The sequence below is a fragment of the Brienomyrus brachyistius genome, chromosome 7, assembly GCF_023856365.1.
Source record: "Brienomyrus brachyistius isolate T26 chromosome 7, BBRACH_0.4, whole genome shotgun sequence".
Classification (NCBI taxonomy): Eukaryota; Metazoa; Chordata; class Actinopteri; order Osteoglossiformes; family Mormyridae; genus Brienomyrus; species Brienomyrus brachyistius.
The window spans coordinates 1-22,858 of NC_064539.1; the positions used below are offsets into that span (position 1 = coordinate 1).

At 45.5% G+C, this 22,858-nt stretch overlaps 2 protein-coding genes across 5 annotated transcripts in view; one reads left to right on the top strand and one right to left on the bottom strand.

Moving 5' to 3' along the window:
* Positions 1-320: 320 nt before the first annotated feature.
* LOC125745792 (solute carrier family 12 member 2) lies at positions 321-5,073 on the top strand (the record flags this gene model as incomplete). The annotated part of the gene is made up of 7 exons (XM_049018991.1): positions 321-368; positions 1,176-1,295; positions 1,606-1,717; positions 2,871-2,957; positions 3,426-3,561; positions 4,087-4,154; positions 4,663-5,073. Coding segments are annotated over 7 exons (707 nt in total), but the record flags the coding sequence as incomplete, so codon positions are not given.
* Positions 5,074-10,269: 5,196 nt separating this feature from the next.
* The window catches only part of LOC125745653 (fibrillin-2), an 84,147-nt gene continuing 71,558 nt past the window's right edge, over positions 10,270-22,858 (bottom strand). For all 4 annotated transcript variants that reach the window (XM_049018687.1, XM_049018688.1, XM_049018689.1 and 1 more), the window contains 11 exons: positions 22,711-22,842; positions 22,194-22,319; positions 21,519-21,725; positions 21,295-21,420; positions 21,074-21,196; positions 20,386-20,502; positions 19,844-19,972; positions 19,036-19,155; positions 15,087-15,318; positions 14,517-14,703; positions 10,270-13,776 (listed from right to left, as the gene is read on the bottom strand). In XM_049018687.1, the coding sequence (XP_048874644.1) occupies positions 13,420-13,776; positions 14,517-14,703; positions 15,087-15,318; positions 19,036-19,155; positions 19,844-19,972; positions 20,386-20,502; positions 21,074-21,196; positions 21,295-21,420; positions 21,519-21,725; positions 22,194-22,319; positions 22,711-22,842 (1,856 nt within the window). In that variant the 3' untranslated portion in view covers positions 10,270-13,419. The remainder of the gene's footprint in view (positions 13,777-14,516; positions 14,704-15,086; positions 15,319-19,035; positions 19,156-19,843; positions 19,973-20,385; positions 20,503-21,073; positions 21,197-21,294; positions 21,421-21,518; positions 21,726-22,193; positions 22,320-22,710; positions 22,843-22,858) is intronic.

The following is a 22,858-nucleotide window of genomic DNA, read 5'->3' on the forward strand; positions in this document are numbered from 1 at the left end:
CGTCATTTTTATTGGTTAAATCCTGATAGTGGCGTTTTTCTCAGTGTGAACTTTCATTGTGGGCCTTCCTCAGTCTGTCAGCATAATGCCTGAAGTCCTCTGAAAGTTGGATTGGGCTGCAATACCACAGGTTCTCCTGGATCTCATTGGCCCTGGTTCCCGCCCAAGTCATCACCTGTGGCTAGTGGCTCGTACAGCGTTTCACAACGCAGCAGTTCCGGAGCTCTCATTGTAACCCCCGGCACCCATCGCCTGTTCTCCCCTTGCCGTGGCAGTGGGCATTAACATCCTGTTTCCCTTCTCTGTTTAACGTCGCCCAGACGATGACGAGGACAGCAAGGCCCCCACGCAGCCGCTGTTGAAAAAAGGCAGGAACCCATCTTCCCGCCGTCCTCTGTCCTTTCCGCCTGGCTCTCTGGGAAATAAGCCCCTTCATATCGGATGCCACCTCTCCCTCGTTTCGGCTTAACGCTCGCTGGCTTCATGCAGCCTCCTCCAGTCTCTGGAGCTTCTAGCCTGTGTCTGTCCGTGCTCCGCTAGGGGGGGGGGGAGTCCGTCTGGTCCTGTCCCTCCTCTGCTCGTCCTTCACTCAGATTCCATGCCTTCTCTTTTTCTTCCTTCCTCGAAGATCTCTCTTGGAGATCTCTTCTCACGCCTTTCATGTTTACAGGTGTCTGTCTTTAGGGGAGCTCTTGCACCTGGTCCCAGCAGCATGTATGTGATCCCTTTCAATAATAATGATGATCATAATAAGTTCTTCTTTTATTCACTTCTACTAACATTATTATTGTTATAGCGATAGATTTGCTGTAGTTTGTCTAAAATAGTAATGACTCATTGTAGTTTTTACATTGTAATGTGTTCTCAGTAATATAATTTTTTAAATGTACTTTTTTATAGCATAGTTTACTTCCTAGGGTCTGGTCAGGTATTAGGGCACAAATAGCAGCTGAAATATCCAAGAGTGCCGGTCCAGCCTCTGTTTGCCTTCCCAAATACCCACTTCATAGCTTCTACTTTTCCGCTGTGTTGTGTATAGAGAAGCTTCCAGATCAGACGAGCAGTATATCTGTATCTATTAATACTTTCAGCGGAGCCGTCGGCTGTGCTTACATTCGCCTGTGGTGATGAATGAGCCCCCGGCCTGAACCTCACACACTGTGCGTGTCTTGCAGACAAGAGCCCCACCATCCCACTAAATGTAGCTGACCAGCGCCTCCTGGAGGCCAGCCAGCAGTTCCAGAAGAAGCAGGGCAAGGGCACCGTGGACGTGTGGTGGCTGTTTGACGACGGTGGTGAGTGGCGCAGCCCCGCCTCCTCCCTTCCCACAGGCCTGTTAACGGGAGTCTGCAGACACGCCCACTTTCCTTTCCGTGCCGACCGCTCAGGTCACCTAATAGGATTAATGATTACACTTAACGAGGCAGGTAGCTCCGCTCTCAGGGTACATGCTGTTCCTCTGTTCAGCGGGGCCGTGAAGCCCCCCGAGGGATGTCAGCAGGCCTGGGAGGGCTGTTTTGGTCGCTAAATCCAGAGCCTATGGCTTGTAGCCCAGGGGAGACGCCTTCGCCAGCACGTTTTGGATTGTGGTTTTCGTTCCTGCAGGCTTGACCCTGTTGATCCCGTACCTCCTGATCAACAAGAAGAAGTGGAAGGACTGTAAGATTCGTGTGTTCATCGGCGGCAAGATCAACCGCATCGACCACGACCGCAGAGCGTGAGTGTTTACCCGCCGTCCATCTAAATATAAAATCTGTGTTTTACTTGCGAAACGGTCAGATGTGAGAGTTTGTTACTGAGCCATTTCTCATTCCCTTAAATGACATTTTAATCTTGGGTGTTAAACTCATTGTTCTGTAACAGAACCCCCCCCCCACCATGGTTGTACTGATGATTCAGCATCTTGTTCTGTTCACCCCATATGAAACCCCAGTTGAACAAGTAAGAGAGGCCTGTGATCCTTGCCACTTAACTGAAGTACGGCAGGGATGTCATTTCCTCCCCAGCTGGGGTTTGTCATCATATCTGGAGCGCCTTTGTCCGAAAAAACAGCCCCCTTTAAACCCTAATTACACTTTAATGCTGACATTGCTTTTTTAAAAAAGAAAAAATATCAACCTTTTTATCGAGCTGTCTGTCATGTGCACACAGGGGCCATCCGGCTCTGAGCCGGGGGCCACGTGGCTGTATTGTTCGGCATGAATGTCGCTCGTTGTCCCCAGCAGCTGTCCGCTGCTTCTCTTGGCTAAAATTAGCACCATGCCAAAACGGAGCCTTTTATCTCTGTCTGAAGCCCTGGGGGCTATGAGTGTGCCTCCATTGCGTGAAAATACACAGCCGGTTTCAGGTCGGTCTGTCTGTCATTCTACATGTTTTGTTGGGAAATTCTAATGTTTGGCTTTCAGGAATTTCCAAATTAAATTCCACCTTTGTTTATGGATTGTTTTTTTTTCCTTTTGATTTCACTAATATATGTTAACCGGCAGCCTCTTGAAAGGTGTGTGCGTTTGTACGTATGTGTGCGAATGCACTTCCCTGTACATATTCGGTATCTAATTTTAATAAAGGTCCACAAATCCGAGGATTGACGAGGCCCTTTGATTCAAAATTGCGGCTTGGACACCGCTTGAGCCCCAGGAATTCAAAACTTCATCTGCTGTTTCTTCAAAATCCATTCCCCTTGGCTGTGTCCTATTTTGGGAAGGGGGGGGAAAACAGCACATTCTGTATTTCAAAGGTGTTTTGAATCCCACTGCCAGGTCCTCATTGCCTCACGCCCGGCCTTGCAATTGTCCTTTTTTGATATCTGATGCAAGAACGTAACCCCACCCTGTGTTCTGAAGTTTCTCTCTCGCCTCTTCTTCACACAGAATGGCCGCACTGCTCAGCAAGTTCAGGATAGACTTCTCCGACATAACAGTCCTCGGGGACATCAACACAAAGCCAAAGAAGGAGAAGTAAGACTCCATCAAGGCTCCCGGCTCGCGTATAGACGACATCTGCACATTCTGATGCTCTCCAAAGACGCCTTTCATCCTCTTCCTGAATGAGTCATGAGATGTGGAGATTCTTGAGAAGTTCGCGCCTCGTCTCTGTGAAACGAATGTACCGTTCGCTTATTTGTCTGAAAATGTGCCGTCAACGCCATCGTCGCGCCCAACATTCTGGGCTGATGTGTGAAAACGACTTAACAGTTCAACATCTCAATTAGATGAACCCTTTTATTCATTTAATTTTTTTTTAAATAATAGAGCATTAGGCAAATGTCGTCTTTTCTAGCTAGAGGTGCTGGTGTTAGGGTTGCAGACCATGCGTGAATTTATACCGTGTTAATGAGCCTGACCAGGACGGTCTGTCTTGGCCTCCGCTTGAGATGTTCACGGTTCATATCCACCACTGACCTGGGCCTTCACCTCTTCCCGCAGCGTGGCAACCTTCGAGGAGTTGATCGAGCCCTACAAGCTGAAGGAGGATGATATGGAGCAGGAGGCAGCCGAGAAGCTGAAGGCCGAGGAGCCGTGGAGGATCACAGACAACGAGCTGGAGCTGTACAAAGCCAAGGTAGGGAGGGGTGTAGCTATTTGTGTCCCCCGGGTCATCACCCACTGGGCAACATCGCGATCATTAACTTAGCAGTTCATTGAGACGAATCTGCCCATCTGCGGTGGACCAGAAAGCCCTTCAGGTCATGACTGAAGATCATTTGTGCCTCAGTTCATGGCTGTGCAGCTACTGTGCTACCAGTTACCCAAGTAGATGAGTCTTGTCAAGGTTAAGGGGGATGGCTGTAAGGAAGGACCAGACATGTCCAGTAACAGAACAAGTACATGATCTGTGGTGATGGACACATTCTCTACTCTGACACCATCTCCCCATATGGAAACAACCAATCTTCAGTAGCTTAGATATAATAACTCTTATTCCATCTATCAATCTACCAACCTGGTTAAGGTTGGGGGGACCTTCAGCCTGCAGTGCTATTATTTTTAAAAGCACTTTTAAAGGAGCCCAGCCTGTCATCTGTCAGTTGCAGGAAGCAGGTGTTTCCCTAACATGCCGCTCGCGTGTTTCGTCTCCTCATCTCAGACCAATCGCCAGATCCGATTGAACGAGCTTCTGAAGGAGCACTCAAGCACAGCCAACCTCATTGTCATGTGAGTCATGCCCCGCCTCCAGCCACAGTCCACAGCCAGTCAGCTCCTGGGTTTTAAGCGCGAGTACCCAGTTAACTATCTCTTGCAGTCGGTTCTTCCCGCCATTGGCCTCCTTGACCCCCCTCCCTCTGTCCTGACGTAGCTCTATAATTCTAGATGCCCTGTTGTGCTTTGGACTAAAGTGGGTTTTCAGCTTCACATTATCAGGGTGGCTTTTCAGTGAATCCGTATGAATAAATGCATATGAAAAGATCACTTCCTTGAAATGGATTTTGCATGGCTAGATAAGATCAGCATGCGTGGTTTCGTAGTGCCTACTGACATTTCCGACGTAAAGTGCTTTACCGATTTGGTAGATGAATTTCGAATTTAAAATGGAAGTTTCAAGTGATTTCATATCTACCAGATTGAATTCACAGATATTAACATTAATTCCATCTTAGAATTCCACCCGGAAACCTTGTCCCTGTTTTAAATTTCCTGTCATTCATTCTTTTCTGTCCAATAGGAGCATGCCCCTGGCAAGGAAAGGGGCAGTGTCCAGCGCCCTCTACATGTCCTGGTTGGAAACCCTCTCCAAGGACCTGCCCCCCCTTCTCCTGGTCCGTGGCAATCACCAGAGCGTCCTCACCTTCTACTCCTAAAGCGCCTGCCGCCTCCTGGACCACTGCACTCTCTCTCTTGCCAGACTTCAATTTTTAACGAGGTTAAACAATTAGCAACTGATATTAATACTGATAAAGTGAGTCACAGAGTGCGTCTCCAGTGTGAGGGAGCTGCCTGCTCCGTGGGTGATGTCTGCACTCCTGAAAAGGCACAAGAGTCCGGCGAGCATTATGACGCTACGCCCCAATTTTCCTCTTGGTACAGACTGAAAAAGGAAGAGAGAAACTTAAAATCAAACCCCCCCCCCCCCCCCGCCCCCATCCTATCCTACCCCACCCCATCCCGCACCAGCGCATGCCACCTTGCTGTTGTCGCTGTCGCCCTCATTAGTTCACTCTGATTTTGCTCACTAGAGCAGCAGTGATGCTCCGGGTCTTTCCGTGACCTCTGCAGGGAAGACGAAGCTGAATGTCCCACTGCACCTTTCACAGCTATATGGATGTGCCTTCCACACGAATCGACAAAATTTCCGTGCCACTGCACACGGCTGATCCTCATTATGGAAAGGGGGAGGGTCCCTTACCTTCCTGAGAATTTGAACATTTTGAATGTAAAATTAGCTTTTTTTTTTTTTTCTGCGAGTGGATTTAAGGAAAACATGGATCATTTTTGCTGCATAAAGGGTCCTCGTGTTTTTTTCCAGTCTTCCTTCAAGCTATAAAAGCTATTTTTCCCCCCCTAACCATGCCCTCCCGCCCCCTCACTTACAGATGTCGTGATAGGCTGAACGTCAGTTTTATGAAACTATTGTATGGCCCAGATGTTCTGCTGGTTTTATTTCTGATGGGGAATCTGCTTCTGTCTGGCATTCTTCCATCACCCTGTTTAATCCCATGGAAGAACATTAACAGCCAATATCCCTCAGTCCCGGACACATGCGCAGTGTAAGGAAATCTGCCTCATTCGGGATTTTCATAAGCGAAGGACGAGTTGCTTGAATTGTCTTGCAGCTGAAAGGACATTAAATCTATCAAAAGTGTAAACCAAAAAAGTACCGTTATTTTTGAGACTGGTGTAGTATCATCCCAAAACGGAATAGGACTTTGCCTTAATTAGAGTAATTATATTACTATTGTATTGGTCCTCTTAAGCCATAATGGCCAACTGGTAGAAACTTGGGTTAATGAATTTAGACGATTATTTGTGTCGGAAGATGTGTAGATAGGTGATATTGTAAAATCTTTAGGCAGTATTTATAACTTATGTACTGTACATATACTGTTTTCCTTTCCCACACCTGCTTCGAGCGGCGAGTTCACTGCCCACATTCCGTCACACAGGACGAGTTCGCTCACAACAGCCTGGAGTCGAGCGACGGGCGGGAGCAGCTTTTAAGAACGTGCCGGAAGTCCATACGGGTTTTCTGTAGATGCGGTGCGCGCGTATATATACATATATATCTCAAATACCTACCGGCCAGGGAAGTCGCAAATCCACTGACGTACAGAGCGTAGATCGTCCACACACCCTGCATGGAGTGTTTCCATTTGATCAGAGTGTAACCTTCTCTGGAAGGAGACGTCGATGACCCATCTAAGTTTTAAGGACTGGTCGCTAATCTGTCTGCTGTGCGCGTTGCTCAGATGATGGTTTGGCTGTTCATGAATTTCGGAGGATTAGAAATCGTCCGAACCGCCTGGCCTTTCTGATAGATACCTCTATGCATGTTTGACGAATTTGTACCTGAAGTTCGCTTCTTGCAGAACATTAAATGTTTTTTCTGTTTACCGAGAAATTGGTCTGACCGCCTTTAATTAGAGAATTCCAGATCGATCCCGCCCATCCCTCCGTTGTCATTGACGTAGGATATCCGTCAATCCAGCATAAAGGCGCACATTTCAGATATGATCGTCCACGTATAAATGACGCGAGTCCCCTGCTCAGACTGGTCGGCTTGCAGTTGGAGAGGCCGAGCTCTTCCGAGGAGCCCAATAGTGCCTCCCAGCAAACTGCACGTAGGTCCCAGTGGCGAACTTCCTGCATTTTTACCGTATGCATTTCTTGGTCCTGACTGAATGTAGCGTTCGGCGCAGGGAAATGTGAACTGAATGTACACAACACTAGAAGAGGTCTATTATTTTTCGGATGCCCAAACGAATGATTCATAAGTTTTCAGGGCTGCTGTCGTTCTCAAAGCTTTCAGGACATGGTCGTAGTTCATAATCATCACCCCTGAAACTGAAACCCTTTTTACTATGATGAATACAGCATGTCAGCTTTAAGTTTGAACAAATACCAATATTTATACAAATACGAACTTATATGCCAATGTGTAGAATAGGTTATTTTAAAGGAAGAGTGACGTATAGCCTACATTTTGAAGGTGGTTTTTAACTCTACATAGTCAAATCTGCTACAATTTTTGCTTAAGGTCTCTACTGTATAACTGTACAGCACACAACCCCTAACAACCAATGTCAGATTTTGAAGTAAATACCACCTGCAATTAATAGATTTTATATAATCTATATATGAATATATATAGAGAGAGAATACGGGGTTTATCTTTCGTTACTTGCTATGTGGGTATTTATGTAAACCAAACGATGTGTGTTGAGTGTGTTCACTGTACATACATACACAGCCCATGTGGTGTGATTACGAAGTTGTTGGTGCTGGCATCCTTGTCCAAAGTCTGCGGCTTTGCCATGTTATCGTCTCTCTGTGCTCATTTATCAAACCCCGCATCACATACAAGCGTTTGCCTGCTCCGTTAGCCATTCTTCATAGCAACCGTCATTCTTATAATTACAACTGTTTAACTCTATTTTTTTTTCTTGCCTGTACATAACCAGACAAATTAAGGGAGTGGAACATTAAAGGCAAATCTTAAAATGGAGAAGGAAAAAATATTTATTTTAATATAGACTTCTCCTGTAATTTTATTTTGGTTTTAAATCACATTACATGTTAATTTCGTTTATCCATCCTTAAATTTAGCCTTTATTCCCTTTTTTAGTCTGTACATTTCTATCTTTTTATATATCTTTAAAGAGAAGCTTTATTGACAAGCGGTTTTAAAGCTTTTTTTTATTATTTTTTTTATTTAGTTTTCCTCCGGCGTGGTAGATATAATCTGCCTGCGCGGTTGAAACAGTAATGTTTTGAAATACTGTCCTGTTAACTGTCACAAATGCTTTTTTTTCTAACATTTTAACATTAAAGGTTATCAATACTTTGTACATTTTAATTGCAATAAATAAAAATGACTAAATTATTGCTTTGTTTTCATTATTGAATTGCTCATGCTGTTTAAGTATTTGCCTCTCGGTGAATATTTGGGTGCTCCAGGGGAAGGGGAGAGAACCGTTGCAGGACCTCATTGTGAACGTAGCCTACTGTAGTCTTTTGCAAAAACAAAGGGCAAATATCTTGTGCAGTCCAATCAATATGACTAATAGCACCCTTTCTGTAAAATCAGTCGATCTGCTTTTCGGCAGTGAGCACCCTCAGCTGGTACCTACACGTGAAATCGAACCGAAGCCATTTACCCGAACCGAAGCATCTTTTGCCCGCAAATCCAAACACTGACAGATGCGATATTGTTTTTGCAATCTGGGTGTCACGACATGTCTCCCATTTGAACGGAAAGCGGAAGAAAATTGTGCACCGACCCGGTCCCCACCCACATGCACGTTAATGGGAGCTGTCAGGCTTGCGCATCCCGATACTATTACAGGACCATGGCCGACCTGTAGGGTGGTCAGCTCTATGCGTGTTCATGCACGATCATGTGGATAATGGGTGGCGCACACGTGGCCCTGTATTTGACACCGCATTACGGATCATTATGGCAACTTGCAAACCTAAGTCGCGAATCCTGTTCGTCGTGAGATCGGGGTCTGAGAGACGCAACAACAACCCGCCTTGCAACAATCAGGCGATTCACAGACCAGTTTGTTTTTGTTGCTATATACTATTTGTATTTCTCTTTCAGATCGGAAAACAGCCCAGTTTTCTTACATGAATTGTATATGCTTATGCAATCTTTGTCAGATTTATTGCCCCTGGGAAGACCGCCGCAATGTGTAGACATGGAAGCTGTTCCTCGCATGAATATGGATAGCTTCGAATTACATTATCTGTAATGTAAAACCTTCGCGTTTTTAGCGCGTTATAAATGTTAGAATACATGTTTTTTATTCTCATGTTTATTTGTGATACATTATTTTATTACTATTGCATGTTTTGATATTTGTATATAAATTTACAGGTTATTTGCTCAATTCGTCCTCGTGTACAGGGCTAAATTGCACGCAGACGTCTGAGAAACGTCAATAATGAAAGATTTCAGTCATTATTAGGTAGGTAGATTTAAATTTTTGGTACGTAGATATTTATTTTGACAACCTTCGTTTTATCAGTAAGATCGCAAAATAAATGCTCTATATGTTACGTTGGGACCAAAATGTTCATGGTCACTGTATTTACTGAAGCTCACGCATCGTACATCTGTCACTTTAACCCACGAGTTTTTTGCTTAGATAGAAATCTAATTGTTCTCTTGTTCTTCACGTTGGCTTTAAAGAAAAACAATGGAAAAAATGACAGAAAGTGGTATCTCCCAACTTGTTTGAACGGAGCTTATTTGTCAGGTTTTCATTTCTTCTTGTTGATCAAAGTGATCCCAAGCTGACAGCCTTGTTGATTCGCTTTTATAATGTTTTCTTGAACATCCAAGCATGATCCTCCTTGTTCTTATTGTCTGAGCCTTGCGTCTGAACCCCCCCCCCCCCCCCCCCCCCATGAGTCTGCTTTGTCTCTCCCGCTCGCCACAGTTTATTCTGAATCTTACAGCCTTTTCTGGTCCTAGTCCGTTTGTATTTTAAACTCCCCCGTTCTTGTGTCCCTCATCTGGTCACATGCACTGGCATCCTGCAAGCTGCCGGTCCGGTGCTCAGGCCACTTCCCGCTGCCTGCTTTTCATCACTGTCCACTCCAGGTACTGCACTAATGGATGACTCTGGTTTATTTTTAATTACGGGTCCCTATTGTTTATCGTGTGTATATATATTTTTTTGTTTAATGCTGCCGCCTTGTGGTTAACTACTGCTACCTCGCTGTATGCTACTTTTATTTCGCGTTCTAATTGGATAAAAAAGTTATCCATATATGCCTACCCAATTTACGTAAAATGTATTCTATGTATATTATACGCTTATACCAGCCGGTGCCTACTTCTGGGACGACCACAATAGATAGATATATGATGGAAACTGTCAATCAAATTCAACGTAAAAATTTAAAATGTCTCTTTTTTAGTAGAAATTACTGCCAGTGGATTTTGTTTTTCTTCGTTATGTTTAACCTGTCATATTTCCATTTTGTATAAAAAGAAATGAACAACTGCATCTATAAGTTTTAAATGATGTTTCTTAATTGTATATTGTTTGGCCAGTTTGCTGCTTGTTTTAATCTGGTAGTAAACATCTCGAGAAAGCCAGATTAGTTCAGTTTGGAAAATGTATTTTATTAAAGAATGTTCCTCTGTATGGGGGCAGTGTCACACCTCCAGGTTGTGAGTTTGAATCCTGCCCTGCTGTGTGTGTGCTGGGTATCCGCCAGTTTCCTCTCGTCGTACGACGTGCAGCTAGACGAGTTGGTGTTTTCGGAGTAGTCCATAGTGTGATTGATTGCTTGGATTTGTGTCCTGCTGTGGACTGGAATCCCGCCTGGAGTGTCACTCAGCTGTCAAAACTTGGAGCACTGCAAGATTACTAATTTATAAAAACAGCCAAATGTTTAACTAATCACCTTTCTTCATGCCAAAGTAGTTAAGTCTTAAATAATAACCAAGTATAAGATGCAAACCAAATCCCTGTGTCCTAATGGGTTGATTTTACAATATATATGCAGTTCAGGATCAGATAGTAACCAGGAATATTGGGTTAGTTGTAATGTTTTTGAACAGTAATGTGATTAAATGAAACGCAGAGTCCTTATCTAACATTCATGTATATATGACAATTTTGCTACACTTCCAAAGAAACGCAAATTCCGGGTGGCTGAACCCATGGACACAGGGACAAAAGGTTAGGGTATTATATTACTGTAAAGGCTGTTTTGTGCCATTTTATTTAACAGGGGTAGTACTTTTCCCTAGTAAGATGCACCTAGTTTAGGTACAGATTCTTCAGTTTCCATTTTACAAGTAAATCTGTTTTTAATACCCAGTGTAGCACCTTGCTGTTAGAATTAGTTACAAAGCACCATTCCTTGAAATACACTGATGGTTATGAGGCATTGACCGTAAACACATTTCCTAACAGAATACTATTAAAGACAAATATTGCAGATGTACAGTAATGTTACGTGGAAAGCGTTTGACAAAAAAAGTTAAAAATGGTGAAAGAATGTAACTGACCAGAGCTGAGTTTGGCAGATTGAGGTGTTTGGTTATAAGGTACAGTACTAAATGACTGGGGTCATTTCACAGTTCTAACACTTGATATTCTCCTTTAGTGGAAATATGACAAATTGCTTTTTAAAAGACAAAATATGCACAATATTCATGTGGAAAGAAATTTGACATAGACAAGATAAATTAACTGAACAGAACAAACTCTTGTTGCAGGGTTGCTTAAGGCCTCTGAATTCTTTATCAGATTTTGAATTGTATCCAAAGCTCTTTTTTATAGGAAAGACTAGGTTGTATATGCAAATAAATCTAATCCAATCACTACAACACCCGTACAAAATGGATTTAAAATAAAACACATTAAATACTCAACCCCCCCCCCCTCCCCCCATAAATTGTGTGTTTATATAAAATATGAATATCTCAATGGTTAGACTGCGGTAATTCAAGATCCAAAATGACAATAGTACTTTGGCAACCATAGCTGTAAAATGAAATAAGTCATTTTCTGAGTTTGTCCCAGAAATCCTTCATGGGTCGCAAGCTGGGCTTGGAAATCTGTTGCACTTATACAGGGATTCTGCCTTCGACACCAGCGATTTCCAGTCCCGAATGGCTCCAGTCTTTCTGTAAATGACAGCAGACCTCCCTACTGGTCTCGTTAAGCATCACGATGAGAGCACAGAGGGGCTGGAGTATCTGGCTCTGCATAGTTTCTCAACACTTGGGCAAGATGCACTTCAAAACAATCGCACAAAACAGCCCAGATGAAGCGATCGCTTTTGGTCATTAGGCTAATTTGTCAAAATGTCGACACAAACCTAAGAAGCACGTAAAAGCCTTCTGTTTAATTTGGACATAGGAAGAATGCAGCAAATATTTTTGTAAATGAGTTATAAGTTGTATCTTTAACAAAATAAGTCATTACCGCTATCCTCACAAGGATGAGCAGAACAATGACAGATGTTGTGATGATTATAATTAGCATTATATTATAATAATTCATTGTACATGCATTCTTATACTGTTATATAATAGAAGGCAGCAGGGTAAAAGTTCTAAATATTTTTTGTTTTAGCTAATTAGTGTTTCTCCAATGGAGAAAGTTGCAATTTCTGCCTCCAGCCAGTGAAATGTAGCGGTGGTCTTCATGGCTGTTGGCCACTTGCCAGCCCTGAGACGTGAAGACGGCAAAGCCATCGCTGACCGGACAGGATGTGACTCGGCTGGGGCAGCGGCTGCATGCCGGCACCAGCCGATGCTGTGATGACAGACACGAGCTTGTAACCTGAAGTTCGCAAGATGGCCTGCAAAACATCTATCTATAAAGCTTGAAGGTTAAGGTTCCACCAATAACAAGATTCTTTTTGCTTTGAGAATTGGCTGGAGCTAAAACTTTATCACGTTTAGACTGCTGTTACCTGAAGTACACTGGCACCTACTACACCTTCAATCTCTGAATTCTCCAGCTCCCTCTTAATCCATAAAACCTATTAAGTCTGCATATAAATGTTACGCAACACACACACTGTTCCTGTGAAAATAAATAATACATTAAGATCTAACAGTTTTTTTGAAATTGTAATTCTGATTATTTACATGGCATAATAGCATTTAAGGGCTGCTTGCGTCAAGTTAATACTGATATTCATATTTATTTATACATAAACAAAGATGGATGTGTCAATATCCGTGTAGGCAACGTCAAAGCTGGAATCTGCATCGGTATCAGGAAAGTTTAATCATGACCGATAAGGATCATTGTGCTTTACATTATGAAGAAGCTTTCCTGAAAGACTCTGGGCCACAAACTCCAGATGCCTGGCTGGGTTTCCTTGAGCGGAGAGAATCGCCCAGCTGTGACCCAGCTGGATCCGGTAAGATAACAGCTAAAGTTTCGGGTATTGGTGCCAATTAATAATATTTTCTATAAACTATCCCTGTTTTTCCTCTTTTATTATTTCCAGCTGCACCTCAGCCCAGGTCACCTGATCGTGGCATGTTTGGCTGCTCTTTCCCAGCTGACACCCTGATGAGCTGTGATGTGTCATTGGTCACTGTCCTACGTGCAGCTTGCTGTGACCTTTTGGTGTTGTGCTGTGACTGAGGCTGTGCGGCCGCCCTGCGTTGGCTTCGCTGACGTTCCCATCCTGATACATGCGTCCGTTTCTGTGAGATTTGGCCGAATGCTGGCCAGATAGTCCCCACATCCCACCTGGCTGGTGGTGTAGATTCTGGCGACTACTGCAGCTGAATGCGCAGCCGCATGCGCAGCCTCTTGCCCGGCTGCCCGGCCTGGGTGTCCTTGTGCTCGAGCTGGCCGTCGGCATGGAGCGGCAGGCTGCTGACCTCCAGCATGTAGGTGCCAGGTGAGGCAGTGTGCCGGGCGGCGTGCAGGTAGCTGAGGCCCCACCGCTGCTGGATGCGGAAGGCCGCGTTCCGGTTGCCGGAGGAGATGACGTACTGCATGCGGTCAGCGAGGTGCTTCAGCGCCGGCACCAGCTCCAGGATGTGCTGCTTGGGGTCCAGCTCGGAGATGTTCATCACCAGATTCAAGGGGACCTCCATGTCCAAGCTGGCCAGGCTGACCGACGACTCCTGCATTGGAGAATGAGAGCAAGCCAATGCAGACTAAGCTTTCATTTTCTGTGTGAACCTCATATACAGTTCTGGAAAAAACCGAGACCCCTCCATATTTTTTGAGAATCTGCATTATTAAATCCTGGTTTAATCCTGGATCTGCTGGCAGAAGGTTACACTGAGCAGCAGGTTGCTTCTATGTGTAAAATTTCCACAATACACAAAAACAATGTGAAGCAGGAGACACTGGGAATGACCAAAAACCAGTCAGGCAGAAAGCAGAAGCGACTTTCCAATGCCAGAGATGACCGTCAACTTATCCAACAGTGGAATCGGAGGATGACATCAAGTGACCTTCAAAAGGAATGGGAAACGTGAAGTGCACCCCTAGGACAGTTTGTATCAGGCTCCTAGAAGCTGAAGTTCCATAAAGCAAGGAAGAAGCCCTTCATTACTGAGAAAAGGAGAAGAACCAGACTGGAGTTCACAAAAAAATGTATATTTTACACAGAAGCACACCCATAAATTAAAAAATGAGAGAAACAAAAAATTTTGCTGTGGTCTCAATTTTTTCTAGAGCTGTATACCTACAGGTGTGAAAGGCGTGTGAACTTACAATACAGATCCACATTCGTCACTGCTACACACTCCGTTGCCTCATTTAACCACAAATTTCTGAGAAATAACCGTGCACCGTCACTGGGGACGATGAGGATGGATGCCGCCTGGTAAGAAGCCCCCCAAGCCCAGCGGGTTACCTGCAGTGGCTGGGTTCTGCCAGCGCCGCGCGGCTGCCTGCCACTCGTCTTGCGGTAGCTGCTGCTGCTGCTGCTGACCTTGCAGTCGTGGCAGGCCTCCGCAGACAGGTTGTTACCTTCCTCCTCCCCCTCTGCCCCCCGGGGGGCAAACTGACCTTTGCCAACCAGCATGCCAGACACGCAGTGCCTACACAATACAGCGTTACACATGAATAGTAATATTACTTAGTAATACTAAAAGTTTATGGCTGCACAAATTCTGAAAATGCCACATACTCCAATATTTTTGACTCAAATACGGATCGATGACGAAAAGTTTTTATAGTTCAGGTTCAGCAACATTGTTCCTTAAAATGAACCAACATAAAGGTGGCATTAAATTAGTCTAAATAAAACTGTGTTCATCTTGAGGGACATTATTGTGCCAAGGAGGAGGTCTCGGCTTGCAGGACTAAAACAAAACAGAAAGATGAAAATACCAAATATAAAATAAAGAGTACAGATGTAAAAACAAAAAAGGATAAAAAGATGAGGTATGTCAGGGTGCCCCCACACGATAGGCTGGCTCACCCCTGGCCCACTCGGTAGTACCCTGGCGGGCAGCCGCAGAGGTAGCCACCCTCCGTGTTGGCGCAGCCGTAGCTGCAGGGGTTGCGGAAGGAGGCGCACTCGTCAATGTCCTCACAGCGGCTGCGCAGCTGGTCGAAGGCGAAGCCAGATGGGCAGCCGCACCGGAAGCTGCCCAGGGTGTTGTAGCAGGATGCCGAGCCACAGCTGCCTGAGTTCGAGCACTCGTTTTCATCTGCCAGAGGGGAGCACAGAGGAGGGGCCTGTTATGGAGGTTGTATGATTGCGGCCCAGTGTTCTGCAGCCATATTTTCTTGCTGTCTGGGGTGATTCTAGAGTTTTTTAAGGTCCATATAGTGGGGGATAGCAGATCATTAGCCAATAATAATCTCTGAATTGATGAGTTACAGGGGTGCAATCAGTGTTCAGCTAGGCTCAGTGCCCCTGTGGTCCCGCCCCATTTGCAGATTAACTGTAATTTGTGCGTAATTTTCAGCGTGTACTACAGCGATCTGTCACTGCAGGCCATAGATTTCTAAGGGCTGTTTAACAACAGGGTTTAAATGCATTATCAGTGTTCATGAAAACTATAAAACCTACAGTTAGAGGTGCAGTACTATTACTTAAGCAGAGACTTTTATTTATAGCAAAGTGAGACTGAAAGCAGAGTCAGGCAATCCCTAAAGTAACTGGGGGTTACGGGCCTTGCTCACGGGCCCAATGGTAACCTTACCATGCCAGCCGTGGGATTTGAACCAGTGACCTTCCGAGCACAGGCACACACCACAGATTATAAATCACTCCTCAACGCTTTGCTACCACCGCCATGCCTTTTTCATGCAAAAATTACTCATATTATTTGCATGGATTAATTCTACTCAGAGTTTTGCCTCTAGCATCCTAACTATTCGTGGGGTGGGTTTAATCGGAATGCCCCCGCTGTGGCGAAGTGTCGTGGGACCGTAACCAGAAGTCCTGATAATACAGGACTCCTACTGTCATTACAGCAATCTGGAATGGGCCATGCTGTATATTTGTGGGGGTGAGAGCCCCTCCCCCCACCTGAATTAATGGAACAGATTGACAGTGCTAGAACCATTTTAAAGGTTTTCTCCGTCAATTGGAAATTAATAGGTGTAAAATCAGTGAAAGGTCATGGCACACAGTGTCTCCCCAGGTCATATTGTGATCTAGTGTTTAGATATGATTGAAGAGATGAATTTATTTTGCAGATGCCAGTGCCCTCTATGTGCACGTGGGGTTGGCCACCAGGGGACACTGTGACCCTGCTCTCCTGGCCTGATTGTGTGTGTGTGTGTGTTACATTGTGGGGACATGATAAAATCCAGTTAATTTTACTTTGTAGAGACATTTTTTTTTCAGTCACTACAAAGGGAACCTCAATTTTATAAATCTGTGAATGCAATAAAAAAAACTAAAAATGCCATAAATCTTGTATTTTGTTTGGTTACTTTAAGGTTAGGACTGGGTAGGGGTTAAGGTTGTCATGGGTGGGATTAGGATTATGCCCATAGAAATGATTGGACGGTCCCCTCAAAAGCATAGATACCTATTCTTTGTGTGTGTGTGTGTGTGTGTGTGTGTGAAAGCAGGCTCTGCTGTCAATGTTGATTGTTTTTTTTTGAAGCACCAGTAAAGCTACATTAGCTTTGGCATAACACCAGCGTCCATTAGGAAACGGCTATAGAGGGCTGGGACACATATCTACCGCATAATGGGTGTGAGCTGCCAAGCACAGAAGCCGGTTTTCAAGGTTATCCCCGGGCCCCTGTAGGACCTTTCTGTGTGCAGTTTGCATGCTCTCCCCGTGTTCGTGTGGGTTTCTGCCGGAGGCTCCGGTTTCCTCCCACAGTCCAAAAGTGTGCAGGATAGGTTAACTGGCCCCATAATTGTGTGAGTGTGTGCGCCCTGTGAGTGTTGGCACCTGCCCAGGGTTTGTTCCTGCCTGCACCTGTTGCTCCCGGGATAGGCTCCGGTCCCCCCCGTAACCCCAATTGGGATTAAGTGGTTACAGTGATGGTTGAATGGACGCTTTTGATGCTCTTTTAAGACATATAACATAAGACACTTATAACATAAACACAGCAATTATACATGTAATTGTTTGGTGCTGATGTGGCTCGGTAGGTTAGGGATCTGTGCCCATGTCTGGTTGGTTGTAGGTTTTAATCCTGTGGCTGTCATAATCATCATATCACCCTTAGGTCCCTGAAACCTCAACAGCCTGCTCTCAACAGGGTGATCTTGCTCTCTGATCCTGTCTTAGATGTCACTATTAGGGGTGGGAATCTTTAGGTACTTCGCGATCCGATCCAATTACGATTCTGGGATCCACGATCCGATTCCAAAACGATTCTTCATATACATTTTTTTGCAAATATGCTTAATTTAAAATTTAAATTATATGTTTTTTGTTCATACTTAGAATCTCTGTTTGACAGTATTTCAATTTTTAAAATGACAAAGTGAAATAAAGACTTTTATTGATTTTATTTTAACAAAATTATATCAGGATGAACAATTACTAAGAACAATTGTAACAACAAATCAACAAATGTGTTGTTTTCAGTTTGTTTAGAACCTTTTAACAAAGGAAGGAATGTCTTTTATTTATTTTTGTTTAGAACCTTTAGAATTATCTTCAGCCGCGAGCTTAAACTCATCCATGATGTAGTGAGCCGTAATGGTGACATACGAGTCTGTTGAAATTCATGTCCATGCATCGCATGTTATTGCAATCCTGTCCGTATTACTTATTGATTCTAAAATTTGAGCTTTAGTCTCCCTGTAGAGTGCGGGTATTGCAGTGTCACTGAAATAACGTCGTGACTGCACACTATTTCTTGGCTGAAGCACCTGTAACATTGAGCGAAATCCTTCGTTCTCCATTACAGAGAAAGGCCAAATCTTTGGCAATGAAACCCGCCACTGACCGTGTAATTCGTTTTGCTTTTTCAGAATTGGATGGAAGCTTTGCTACTTGCTCAAGGGTCCTTTGAGTGAAACCGGCGCTGGACGCAATGGGGACCGAAGTCCGTTCCTGCAGCTCTGAGTGGAACCGTGTTATATGCTTCTTCATATTAGTAGTGTTCCCGAAATACTTAAATTTGGCGCGACAGACTTTGCACACAGTATGGCTTTTATCAACGACCCCTTTCTCTTTGTCTTCACAAAATCCAAAATGTTGCCACACAGTCGATTTTAAATTTGATGGTGCAGGATGTAGTTTGTCCATTGTTCAAATGAAGAGCAGCATATGTAAGAGGCGAGCGTTGTAATGTTTATTTTTCCAGGGCACACTCGCAATTTGATAGAACACAGAATCGATTCTGAATCTTTGAGAATCGATTTTGAATCGTTAGAGAAAGAAAAAAGATGCATCGATTTTTTCTCTCACCCCTAGTCACTATGGATAAAATCATCTGCTAAATGATTATGTTTATCTTTCTTTCATTCCTCTGTACGTCCAGGCTTATATCAGCTGTCCAATCAGATGGACACACAGGTGCTCCGCAACCCTACCAGGCTAAGTGCTATATGACAACACACTGCGTGTGAGCACACACCACAGATTCACACATGGATGCCAGGTATTAAAGTGAATTATGAGTTTCTTAGTTAAAAATAGACTATTATGAGACATGAAATGTATTCCACGAAATACATCAAAATCAAATACCCAAGCTGAATTTCCAGCTCCACTGGAAAACATGTACTTTTATTATAATGCTTATGGAATTATATGTTTTTGCTATATGTTTATCATATGTACACACTGTGTATTAATTACACATGGGGCTCCTCTGTAGCCCATCTGTGCTAATGTAGTGTACAGTAAGTAGTGTTTCATTATTAGTTGTGCAGATTTAGGCCCTAATGGCAGCTGTATGCTAACGTACCCAAACCGACTCAAGCAGCAATGCTAACTTACCCACACACTGGTTCCACTGGTAGTGCTGGATGTAGCCCTGGGGGCAGGTGCAGCGGTAGCCCCCAGGTGTGTTCTGGCAGCCATGTTGGCACCGGTGGCTACCCTTGCATTCGTCGACATCTGCTGGGCGTGAGGGTTGGGAGAAAAAATGACACCCTTTTGAAAGTGTTGGTGTGCTCTTGGCTGATGAATTGATGAGGATATTTCCTCTGGGCAGAGATGCCTCTGGGTGGGGGACATGATTATCAGAGGGGCACCAGTCCCGACCCTGGGCTGCTTCCCCGGAGACACCCCCTCCTCATCAGCGTACTACCAGTGACCCACCTGAGGAATCCACGATTTATAACTGCAGCTGCAGTGAACTGAACTGGCAGCCCCAATGCACAGCTGTTTCTAATACGGGCTCTAATAAAAATGGAAAAGGGCCCATTTTGGGTTTTACTGTTACTGGTCTATTTTAGCCCAGTGTGCATCTATATTCTACAGCCGGTTCCATACTACTGGGTTCCTGCTAATGGGATCCAGGTAAAATGACCTGAGAGAAAGAGTGTCCCTATGGGGAATCCCGACACAGCCCTGGATACCTCCCTCCATCCTCTCATTTACGGTTTATAAAACTAGCAGCAGATACCGGCAGTATGAACTGTATCCATGGTCTCTGGTGCACATGAAACGTCAGTAAGGTCGACACACATTAGAAAGGAGCATTTTCACATCCTTACTATTCTTGGGGTGGGTTTAATCGGAATGCCCCCCCCCCCCCCCCCCAGAGTGACAAAGTGTCGGGGGTGCCAGGGTAGAGTCGTACCGTGACAGCGCAATCCGCTGGGGTCCGGGCTGTACCCCTGCTGACACTCACAGCTGAAGCTTCCAGGCGAATTCTCGCATGCCCCATTGGCGCCGCACAGGTTGGGCTTCACTGCACACTCGTTGTTGTCTGGGCGGGAGAACACAGCACAGGAACCAACCCCACCCCCCCAAAACCACAGTGAAGTGAGCCACTTAATCACCACTTCACGGCCCATTACACCTAACGGCTGGCTGACGACAGCGTTTAACCGGGAGATGGGATGAGATCGTTTAGTGTGACGTCCCGGTTGACACGGAAATGGTAATACTGGCGATACAGTGAATGTGACCCGTGACTGAAGGTTTATACCACAGAACCATATGGGTGAAACTACTGAAGAGACCAATATGCACATTGTTTACATCATAATTAGACTGGAAACTGTAGCGCATTTTGCCTGCTTGAAGTGGTCAGTGTAAACCTTGTGAACGCCAGTGAGTCAGATACAGTGGTACAGTGCTGATCCCCACGGGTTGTGCCACAAAGTCTGGCTGACTCACCGATGCAGGCGGTGTGGTGCTGGGAGAAGCCGGGGGGGCACCTGCAGGTGAAGCCCCCAATGGTGTTGCTGCACAGGAACTGGCAGTTGTGCCTTTTCGTCAGGCACTCGTCCAGGTCTGAGGTCAGACAGAAGTGACACTGGTGAACGTGACCCAACAACCTGCTGTGATTCTGCATCCCGTGCTCACAGGACAAGTGTCACGGCCACTGCGGGAGGTACTGTTCTAATGCTATCTTAAATCTTATTTGTCCAACATTAAGCCTATGGCACCCCCTATGGTGTAGTGGCTTAGTAGTTAACAATGTGGCCTCACGCCTCCAGTGTTGCGTGTTCGACGACTCCATGTTGAGCTGGCATGGTCCTTGTTATTTTCTTTTGGGTTTCCTCTCATGTGTGAGTTAGGTGGATTGGTCTGTTTGTGGCTGTGGGTGTGAGTACAGCCCTCCCCGGGATAGACCTCAGACCAGCTGGGGTTTGCGAGCCCCCTATTGGCCACAAACAGCCACTACACAAGGGGTGGCCGCAAAGTGACTTTTTGAGTTGAGTCCCAGAAACAACAAACCCACCCCTGCCTCAGAATCACTGCAACCCAGCACTGGAAATGCAGTTACTGATATAATCTATGTAAACGGTGTATTGCATGAGGATATGGAGACATTTAACCGGGCCGGAGAGGGTGGCATCACCTTTACACGCCCTGCCATCCTCCTGCAGCAGGTAGCCCCGGGGGCAGGAACAGGCGTAGCTGCCCTCCGTGTTTTTGCAAATGAAGTTGCATGGCTTCGGCGACATGACACACTCGTCCGCGTCTGTGGGCCGATGGAGACAGGGAGCTCATCGGAATTAGGGGAAGGGAGGCATCCATCTAGGGTTTGAGTGCGGTGCTGTGGGGGGAGATGGGGCTTACCCACGCAGGCGGTGCCGGCAATGTCTGTGGTGTACCCAGGATTGCAGTGGCACTGAAATGAGCCCATGGTGTTGATGCACTGGCCATTCTGGCACAGGTCGGGCAGGACCTTGCACTCGTCTACATCTGCAGAATGGGAATTTGGAATCAGGCAATGAAATGGGAGGTCTGGAGGGCCACCCATAAATATGACGAGGAAGGGTTAGCTTCTGTAAATGATGTACCCGTGCCGTCGGTGCTGTAGCCAGGCCCATTGGGACACAGCTTCCTGTACTGGGTGCTCCCGTGCAGTGGGCAGAGCTCGCACTGGTTGCCCCAGCCGCGCCCTCCATTGCAGCAGCACTCAGACTTGGTCACGGGTTTCTGGCCGCTGGAGGACATCTGACACATGGTCTGCAGGACCTCGGTGAAGCAGAAGCCCTGGCGGAAATCTGGGAAGGCGGCGGAGAGGCACATGCTATGGAAGCCCAAGGGAGTTGGACAACCCCTCTGTGAAATCCACGGAACCTTGAGGCGGACAGTTCCATTCCTTGCCCTCTATAGATATTACACTGTTCCTGTCTGTTGTACTTCTGAAAGGCTCCCATGATGAGCTCTTAGTGGTGGAGAGAATATAATCAGTGAGCTCATCAAGAGGACTACCTTGTGTTAAAAAAGCCATCCTTGACTTTAGGGAAACTGAAATGCTAATCAGAACAAAGGTGGCTACAAAATAATCTTAGTCAGCTATAAAATATGAAATATTAATTTGAGTAATTTAAGGCAGTAATTTAAGATGGTTTTTGATGACAAGAGAATGTTCAACCCCTGGGGTTAGGCCACAGTGACCAATGGCAGCCGCGGGGCCACACTGACCTATGGCCCAGTGGAAGGAGGATAGAGGAGCATAAACTGCTCACCCAGGCAATTGGTGCGTGTAGGATCTGCTTGGAAGCCATTGTTACATTCACACATGTAGCTGCCGACGGTGTTCACACAGTGGCCGCTCTCACAAATCCCCGGCCTGGTGCGGCATTCGTTCTCATCTGGAAGGGACACCAGGTCAAAGTTTTATGGGCTACAAACTGTTGGCGTGACACAGCTGTGAGAAATTAGTGCAGCGTTTTATGTATTCTGTCAAAAGCAAACTGACCAGAACAGGGGGGTGAGGATTGTACGATAAAATTAACTGAACAGGGGATACAAAATGTATACAAAAATATGAGACAAACAGTGTATTTTCCTAGATCATGGCATTTTGTTTGTCAGTACAGTTGGCAACTCTACCCCCACGCAGCCCGGAGTACTGCTGGTGGAGACAGGGGGCTGGGCACCCCCAGTCTATAGTACTATAAGCACTCACTTCCAGCATCCATCCATCCATCCATGCATCTACACTGGATCCCCAAGGTGTAGTGGGGGGACGTGGCTTCTTACCCTGACACATCTCGCCATTGGGTGTCCTCACCATCCCCACGGGACACAGGCACATGAAAGTACCAATCAGGTTCTTGCACTCCATTCCCATGGACTCGCAGTCGTGGAGCCCCTGTGCGCATTCGTCCAGGTCTGCGGAGGTGGGGGA